Here is a 10,074-nt window from a genome sequence, read left to right on the forward strand (position 1 = left end):
TACTCCCAACATTTAAGAATGGCACCCAAAAGGAATGGAGTGCCTTGGGGTTCTGCCCTTGATCATTATCCTTGATCATTTTTAGCATAAGACAAAATGAGCTTTAAAAAACCCAATAGATTTATTTATTTAAAAATCAACTGTGCTTCCTATGCATATGGAGTAGGGCTGAAAACTGAAAACATACAAAAACCTTTTCAGCTGCATGTGCCTAACATTTTTTGTGATTCTTCATTTTTCATAGCTGATGGTTCAGCACACACTCCTGGTTACCATTCAGATCTTGCATATTTAGGCTGCATTCATACAACTGAGTCCAAATCTAGAGGACCTGTGTGTGCCCAGAAAAAGCAGATGCATCTCAGATGCCCATCCAGGTTTAGAATACTTCTCTCTATGCGAGCAAAACCATTCATTCATTCATTTGTTCATTCGTTCATTTTCACTGAAGTGGAAAGGGATCCTCCCACAAGCCACCTGCACAGAGACTAATATCCCTGGAGCATGCTCCCAGGGGTTTACAACTGTTTGGGCAGATGTTCAGGTGGAATTGATTCAATTCATTTGGACATCTAGGTGCAGATACCTGTACCACATCTCATCACCTTTTGGTGGAAGGCAACAGATACTGTGAGGGCATTTTAGAGAGATATCTAAAATAGATTAATTATGCTCTAGCAGTAGCTATTTCTTTATATTAATTTGCAGGATGCACAGGGGATCAACTGCATTTCTTTAGAGGAACTGTGCACTTGCCAACTACTCCATGTTTGGTTAAGGTCTGAAGAAATGAAAATTCATCATAAGAAACAAAGCACTGGGAAGCAAGTGCTGGGAAATGTTCAAATTGCAGAATAAAGCTTTTCCACTTGTAACCCAGTATTTCATAAATTCATCTAAATTCCTAATCATAGTTTGTATAACCATGCAACTAGGATTATTAAATGCTGCTAATTACTGGCTCTTGTTTGATACCACACATGAGGCAATGAGTCCTTCCAAGCTAATAATTAGCTTGGAGGCCCTGGCAGTGCTATGACTTTTTCTTTTCAGGAAAGTCATGACACCATCATATTTACCTAAAAGAAGTATCCTTTCTTAGTTGGTAAAAATCCATGGTTGTTGTTATACTCACTAAAGACTTGGAGAATTTCAAATACAGTCTAAATGTTTTCATTGCTATTAAGTTTCTGGATCTCTTCTTCCTTCAAAACCTTCTTCGTATCTTCTGCATCAAATTCAGTCTTCTTTTTTATAATAGTCTTGATAATTGTGCATCTGCCTGCCATGTATTTACATTTATATTTGTTATCTTCTACAGTTGTTCCCTTGGCTCCTGCAATTCTTGTTTTGAGGATTTTTCTGGTTTTCTATTCTACTCTGCACACTCATCTCCTATGTCTTCCTGTAACTGACTTATTCCTTAAAGCTTATGAATATTCAAATGTGTATCAGGAAAATAACACAATCTCTCTTTTCTTCTAATCTTGGATCATCAGATTGCCCACAGCCTGAAACACAACAAAGGATGAAAATCTTATATTGTTAGTGCTTTTCTTTCATAGAGTCCTGAACACAGACATCATTAGAGAAACACAATCCAGTTTCGTTTCCTGGGTCCTGCATCTCTAATGTTGGAATACGTAAAAGTTAGACACCCTGATGCAGCAGTAGGGCAAGTAACAGACTTGACTCTATATCCAAGATCTTTGAGCTATAAGATTTGTAATAAATCCATGGATAAAATCATTTAAATATAGGAATAAATAAGGATAAATGGATTCATTTATCTATGGGAAATTCAACTTACAATAGGATCTGATTAATTATGATTTCATTTTCATACAATTATTGTCTTAATGTAAAAAGCACAGAGTCTATGATCCATTACTGCAGTGGCTCAATATTCTAAAAGGTCGCTATGAGATTGGTTTAACTTTAGAAAATGCATTTCCTATAGGGTGCTTATTTGAGCCTAGTGAGTATTTGTGATCTGATTTCTTGGTTTCTCCATTCCACAATTTTGTCATTTCACTGTGACTCCCCCTCATTCCAGCCAAGCTCAGTAAGCCCAGCTGTGCCATGTATGATGAAAACCCCTTCCCAAGAGTTGGAAGAAAGGGAAGTATGAAAGTGGTTCAGTGAGGTTTTTTCCCCTCCAGATACAAGAACTCAACCCTGAAATGGTTGAGTAATGAAGTGCTCCTAGGCCTTACCAACACAGCCCTGTGGGAGGGGAGTCTAATAAACATGAAAGAAGGGATCCTGCTGCAGTATTACACATGCCATACAGAAGTCCTGTACTGCTGTAAGTAATGACTTGCTTGTGCCTCACACATTAGGACTGACTGTATATGTGCATGAACCTGATTGTCTGGAGAAAGAAGACCAGCAGAAAAAGCAGAGCCTTCTACAGCATTGTGTAGTTATTTCAGGGTAGTTCTCCTGTTATTAAAGTATTTGGGATGTTTCAGTGCATTACAAGGTACATTTCTGTCTATTTTCAGAGGTCAGAGATGTTACAAGCTGTCAGCAAAGCACAGCACATTTTGAGACTTCCCCGAGTGATTGGAGACAAAAGATGGACCTTCCAAAATGACATTTTCATTAATGCATTTAAGCAGTAAGCAGAAGAATCAAGAAAAAAATCTTTAAAAATCTTTAAAAATTACTTTAAAAGTCAAATTAGAACAAATTGTTGTATCATGTTATAGTCTTTGAGTTACAACACAGGGTCACTGAAGATTTTTTTTAAAAAGCTTCAGAATTCCTGGAAAAATGATGTGCTTTGTGAACAGCTGCTTATATTCCAGCCAAACAGTTTTTCTCTGATGGAGTTCCTGTGTACATACAGTTGCCTCTAAACAGACATTTTCTTAGTATGTTTATCTGAATTCAGTTGTATCCTCTGGGTTTTCTTAAAATGTTATCAGACAACTTTTCTGTATTTTCACAAGAGACTGGTGATCTTTTTTATTACTGGCACAAAAACTTTATTTGACTTAATAATTTTGTCATAGTTAAGTTGAAAGTACAGTTTTAATATTAAGCTGCATCTCATGCTACTCTAAATTTTCCTGTAAGTTTTTCTGCAATGAAAGAGCCAGATTACTTGGTAGAAAATTAATAAATGTTCTTTTTTTTAAATTTAAGATAATCACTGTTAAATTTTGATTAATCAAAAACATACTGGTTTGCGTATTACATTTTATTGTGGCATAAATAATAAATTAACTTAGTGTTCAGTGTAAAGGAGCTGTGGATATTTACATTAGTCTTACTGAAACAGAATATGTGTCCTAGTGCAGGCAACTCTCAAAGGCAATAATGCTTGGAAAATTATTTTTTTGAACTAAGCTACAAAAATTGGGAGATATATTATAGCCATTGACCAACTAATGGACTTGAGAAGGAAAACTGGATGCAGCTTTTCAGCCAATTTTTCTCATTATGTTTCATTTAGTTTAACTCAGTGAAGTTCAGATTTAGAATATCAAAGTGAACGAAGGAAGTATGGAAGACAATATCATCCAGGTGGGAAGCGATTATTCCACCTCTAAATGAAGGAAATCAGTATATGTGATGCAAAATCGGTCATTTTAGAAAGAAAAATCAGTCAGCATTTGAAAGATTCCTAGAAGTTACGTCAAATCAGAATTTTGTGCTAAGGCTTGACTAAGTAACTGCTATATTTTCATTATGATGCTGAAACTGATCGGGGAAGAAGATTTAATGAGTCATTAGTATTTTCTATTCTTTGACACTCAATAAGAGCTGTCACAGTTTACTGCTGAATACTGATACTTCCATGTCCTTAAGATAGACACAGTTGCTGGAATATGCTGTGAAACTCATTTTTCCTCTTTGCAAGGAGATGTAATTTTAGGAGCCATTCCAAAGAAAATACTTCTACAAAATATAGAAATGAGGCATGTACTGAGACTGAGATCTCAGTCCTGTTGTTTTGTCCTTCTTTGCCTTTGGACCTCCTGGCAAGCAACCAAAAGCCACAAGGCAGAACACCAAGATCCTCAGCTTTGGGTGATCATATTCTTCTTGCTACATCCTGATCGTCCTCCCCACTCGCCTGACCTCAAAATAGCAAGCTGCTGGGAGATAAGTGGATATGGGTGAGGATTGGCAGTTGGCATTCTCTGTGCCTGCTCCTCACTCTCCACCTCTAGAACTCCAGCCCAGTTTTGCTCAGCCCATGTCAACAGGAATCCAGCTTCCTCATAAAGAAGGGATATGGTTTGAAATTGCGTATACTGCACCATAAATAAATGCTGACAGTCTCTTTTTCCTGTGTGACTAGTGCATGCTCTGCTTATGGTTTACTCTCTTACAATGTCTAGCTGCATGGCTGGGGAATTAGACTGCCTTCCAGACTAATCAAAAAGTCAATATACTCCTATTGCCTTTTAAAGGTTAACGTGCATTCACAAAGCAGGCCTCAAAGCAGACATCTACAGAGAGTCAAGGCCAATTAAGCCCACAAAATCCTCTAGGTTGCTTTTTTGCCTTTCAGAACATTAGTTCCTAGACAGGTTAAAGATTTTCCTTTTTCCCCTTTTTTCCTCATGTGTTTTTTTTTTTCCTCTTCATTTCTTGCCTTTTCTATTCATCCTCTGCTCCATGACCTCTAGTCACTGCATAATTTAATTTCTGTTCCCCTTTAACCTTTACGAAGTCAGATAAACTCTGTGGCAGGTGTTCATGGCAGGATTTCTTTTTCCATGCCAAAGGTAAGCGATGGTTTCTTCCTTACTTAACAATGTGAAAAAGATGTTTGATTATAGAATCACAAAATGGTTTGGATTGGAAGGGTCCTTAAAGGTCATCCAGTTCCAGCTCCCCATCATGACCCGGTACACCTTCCACTAGACCAGGTTGCTCGGGACCCTATCCAACCTGACCTTGGACACTTCCAGGGGTGGGGCATCCACAGTTGTTGGGTGCACTACAATATTAGAGGTAGTGCCTATCCTGTACCTGTTCAGTCCAGTTACAGTAAACCTGACCTTCCTTAGGTGGGTGCTGGGAAGAATGCCTACAGATGGGCAACTTCTATCTAAGGTCATACCGAGGAATTCTCTTCCCATTGAATTCAGGAGAGATGATGACTCATGAGCTGGAAAAGTCCAAAAGGGGTCAGAAGGAAAGAATTAACAATTACCCAAGAGCAAGCTGGTTACTCTGTCCTGCTCTAAGGGTCAAGCAACCCCAAACTTCAGTAGGAAACTTGTGGTACTCTTTCTGCAATGCTAGAAACAGCTTTCTAGTGCCTTGTGGTACTTAAAAGATCTGTAAGGCATCCTTCTTACTCCAGCCAGACCAGGATGAAAAAAGAGATCAGTATTCCTGCAGCATGCACAGGCAGTGTCGGCTGCTTCTTTACCAGGACTGCTGCGGGCTGTCGCTGCCCTCACATCCTCCCTAACAGCCAACTGAGCAATTTCTGGTGATCTGGCATCTCCACAAGTTAGCAACATGCTTATAGGAAAAGGGGAATCTCCAAGCCTTTAGGTTGCCGGGATGGTTTCAGATCCAGACCCTGGATGCTGTCGAGGTTCCCTCAGAATATTTTTCGCACAGTCCTTCATTAATTATTTAGCACACCTCAGCACCAAATTTCCTTGGCAGCCAGACAAGACAGTATAGTTGACTCCTGGAACTGTCTTACCAACTAGTAAGAAGACAGCAATGAAAATACTACCTTTGCTGTAATCGATTGCTTTAGTTGCAATGGACTATGGAGAACCAATATCCAGCAAATGACAGAGCTGTAAAATATTAACAGGGCTCACCTATTCCCTCACCCTTCCCTGCCTTTCATAAGATGACGTGGTACAGTTTCCCTGTCTGCAGGGATTGGGGTGAAGGGGAGCAAGGCAAAATACCTATTCTGCAGGTGGGCCCAGGTATGGCTTGCATTGCCTTACAATCCATGGATAGGTCTACTTGAGTGTCTGAAGTTGAACTAGAAACATGCTTTTGAGGGAGATCTCCCAATGGCCTGAGCTCTCCACATCTTGATTTTCATTGTGGAACTGTTTTGGGTACGTGGACAGGGTGACATTTGGGTTAAACTAATCTGAAAGCTGTGATCTCTTGGAGAGCACCCAATGTGCTCCAACCTTTCTGGGCATCCAGTAGGCAATGGCTAGTCCAGAGTACTCCTCAGGATGCATATAATGGGCTGTCAGGTCCTTGGCATCAAATGTTGTGGTGTCCAGATCAATTTCTCTTGCACCACACCCCTTGCTAATTGACCGTGGCAGCTACCGCAGTACCTAGAAGCTACTCATGAGTACAGAATCCATCTTCCCAAGTGAGATAGAGGCTGTGACAGATGTCACATTTAGGACAGCACATTACATAGATTAATTCCCCTAGACAGTAAAGATCATTCACTTCATCCTCTTAAATGTAATTTATGTGTCTGTAATTTTTAAAAAATGATAAAGCGACTGGTAACAAAATATTCCCTCATCATTCTAATGCACAAATTCAAACACTATAAAATGACCAAAAACTCTAAGACAATAAATTTCTGCCCTCTTACTCTCCAAGCACCCTCCAGCATTTACAAGCAAACTGAATTCCTGTTTTGCCAGGACATCCGAGGGATGCACATCAGTGTGGGGTCTGAGAAGGGACATTCAAACTCAAGGTTCAACTCAGGCTGTTTCTACACTAGGTGGCTGGACTTCAGACGCGGAACCTTTGAATGCTGTACAGAGAAATGCATCAGTAATGTTAGTGACTCTTGCCTTGCTAGAATCTCACACAGTATAGTTCACGTCACTGATTCACAACAGTTTGCATTGCCAGGAAGCTTCATTGACATGCTTTGTTACAGTGTGGATACTTCAACATGTGTATTAGACAACAACGCTCGTGGAAAAGAAATATCTATGGACGGATTCTTGGTAGATGTTTCAGAGATGTTTATTTCTCCAGCCGCATAGCTGGGGCTCTGCCAAGGAACTGCTCAATCACGGGACCCGAGGGTCCTTGCCCGCGCAGGGGAACACAAAACAACCAATGGGGAACGAAGCTGACCAGGGGCAGGGAAACCCCGTGCCTCCCCACCGGGGCCCCTCTCCCAGGACCCCACGGCAGGGGGGACAGGACCCCAACAGTGCTTAATTAGGCAAATCCACCCTGAGCTAATCTGGAAATAGGACCTTCATAAACAGCAGAAATTTAGGTTTGTGATTAATATAGCAAAAGTAATTCTGCAATGTAATTTAAATTATATGTATGTCATATCATAAATCTAAGTGCTTCCGAAGTCTGTAGGCTTCTTGCCAGCACTAATTTTGGTAGGAAGTAATAAATATTTCTCTCATGTTTGATCGCTTTTCAAAGGTCTGATACATGCTCAGAAATTTGTCCCAGTCTGCAGTCTTGTGATATTCAATAGAGCTTAAAAATAAAAACTTATGCCTATGTATACATTGCTTACATAGGTGAAATACTTTACAAAAGAACATGAGCTATTTCAATGTTTAAAGCTTTTCGTTAAGACAAACTAAGACAAGTTATATTCAAGTACCTTGACACTAACTTAAGAAAATATATTAGATTTTAAAGACTGAAAATAGAAACTTTGTTTAATTTTTCAGTATATAATGCATACAAATGTGCACTGAAAAATATTCCCATGAAGCAGACCTCCCATATTAATCACTCAGGGAAGAACTGATTTTCCATTTCATAGAAGTATAAATCTAGAGATCTAAGGCAAAAATTCATACAAAAGTTGTTAAATCCCAGACACTGCGCAATAAATTACTAATACTATATTAGTTGTCTGATGCAGAACAGACTCGTACTCATGCCCTTGTACACAGCATGATCATGACAAAAGTTTGTGCCATCTCAGATTTATGGGATAAGGCATCAAATTATTTTATGGATATGGTCTCAATATGGGACCATGATGCATTTACCCACTGTTAGTATTTTATTTATTTATCAATCTGGAGTTTAAGCTAATTGAGGGTGATGAACCCAGGAGGTGTCAGGGAGAGGCAGATGATAGAAACATAAAGTCGTAGAATGATTTGGATTGGAAGGGACCTTTGAGGATCAGAGAAGATAGAATCTTCTGCTAACTCTGGCCAGCAATGATAAGCCAATATTGCTTGAGCTATTTTCAGATTTGAGGATAAAAAATGAAGTTTCAGTGACTGTGCTTAGATATCATGGATTTAGGATTTAAGCTATCAGCTGGATTTAGCTTCTTCAGAATTCGAAGACACAACTGAAGTTTCTCACAAGCACAAACTGTCTTCTTTTAAGTTATGGTTTTAATGAAGTAACAGGAAAACAAAAAGAAAAGGAAGAACTGAAATAAATTAGTAAATTAGACAGATGCATCAAGATTGTGTGTAAAATTTAATTCCTGCCAATGATTGGCAGTCAGAGTCTGGACTCACTACGCAATGCATTCCCAGTAAAGGATCTGCTGGGGCACAGCTTCCACTCGCCCAGACTGGCAGCTGTGGAGCACCTGTGGAACCAGCACAGGATCTTCTGGGAGTGCATGCACACACACACAACCCTCTACATTTCTAAAAACACAGTGGGTGAGAACATGCAGACTTGGGAACAGGGATGTGAGAATGTGTTCTGCAATGTGGGTGCAACCCACATTCCACATTCTTTTATACGTCTAGGGAATAGGAAAGCTAACACAGATGCAAACAGGGACCACCAGTTGTCTCACTTTCTCTAGCCTTCATATTCACCTGTTTAGTGTTGGCTGGTGTCATCAGGAAGGGTAAGTGAATATTCATGATCAGAACCTAATAGGTATGAATTCTGATCCTGCAGTGCCTCCAGATGAAGCAGTTCTAGGTAATGGTCAAAAGAACCAACATAATCACTAGCTTATTGCTAAGATTGGGCTTTTTCTTTCCTTCTCATGATTTTTAATTAGTACTTCTATCCCGGTTACTTAGCATGGAAATGATTCCAAAATTCTGAAGAAACAAAGCCTTATCTCTTTGAAAAGTAAAAATCATTAATCCTGCACAGCTGATCTGATGAGGTGATTACTCAGATAATACAGTACCTTCCTGCCATCTTGTGGCACTGCAGGGTTTGCAACTCTCTGTTTGTTACATTGTATAATTTTTATTTCAAATTAAGTTAACAGTTTTTAAGTTTCCGTTGTCATCTAGTTAAACAACACACACACACACACGCACACACTCCCTGAGTGAAATCTTGGTCCAACTAATAGCAGTGTAAAAACTCTTGTTGATAGAAAGAATTTCCAGGCTGTATTACTTGTATTAATTTCAATGTCTTACTATGCCAAAAATGAAAACAAATTGAAACTAAATATGTAAAACTGGGTTTCAGTTTAACAGATTAAATTACTGTTATACTGAAATAATCTGTAGTTGTGTATTAAATAATACCTTGCATTTGTATTATGAATTAATCTATATTTTTCGTTTGGGATGCTTTGTTGGTTTTTGAAATAGCTGCCTCCTTTTTCAAGTCTACCTGAAGAAAAGGGAAGCTGCATCTTTTATATGACTCCAGGCAAGAGCCTGCCAGGGCTTGTTCAATGTTTACTTATTTTTCTAAAATAAAGGAATGTATGAGATTGTGCTACTGTCTGATTTCCTGCTCCTGCCTTTAGGCTGGAATCACCAACTCGGTCTTTGAGCATGGATGCACCACGAGGAATTAATATCAAAGCACAAGCTGGGAATATTGAAGCTCTTTCCCAGATGGATATCAAACTACACAGCAGTGATGGTGTGGTGAGTACAAGCCCTTCTTTTCCGTAACTGCAGTTGATCTTCTGTGTGACTATACTCCAGTTCTTTTTTTTCAAGTCCTGTTAATTCCTCAGGTTTTAGGTGTCAGGATATTAAAATTATTAGTGCCAATAATAAAACTTCTATTTATGTAAAAATAGTACCAACAGACATAATGTTATATTAGCTTAGAGAGGTGCTTTCTAATAAATTTTGGATAGCGCTTAGCTCCCCACTAGCACAGTGACCCCAGGCACCCCAGTGGGGAATCTTGGCTCAGCAGCAGACA

The 10,074-nt window shown here is 39.2% G+C and overlaps 1 protein-coding gene across 6 annotated transcripts in view; it reads left to right on the forward strand.

Annotated features, from left to right (window-relative positions):
- The window catches only part of SGCG (sarcoglycan gamma), a 110,657-nt gene that overhangs the window by 95,831 nt on the left and 4,752 nt on the right, over positions 1-10,074 (forward strand). For all 6 annotated transcript variants that reach the window (XM_042023966.1, XM_042023968.1, XM_042023967.1 and 3 more), the window contains one exon: positions 9,665-9,788. In XM_042023966.1, coding sequence (XP_041879900.1) covers positions 9,665-9,788 — 124 coding nt within the window. The remainder of the gene's footprint in view (positions 1-9,664; positions 9,789-10,074) is intronic.

Source organism: Corvus kubaryi, unplaced genomic scaffold (genome assembly GCF_017639235.1).
Source record: "Corvus kubaryi isolate FWS band 111438036 unplaced genomic scaffold, C.kubaryi_AGA036_p1.0 37256, whole genome shotgun sequence".
Taxonomy (NCBI): Eukaryota; Metazoa; Chordata; class Aves; order Passeriformes; family Corvidae; genus Corvus; species Corvus kubaryi.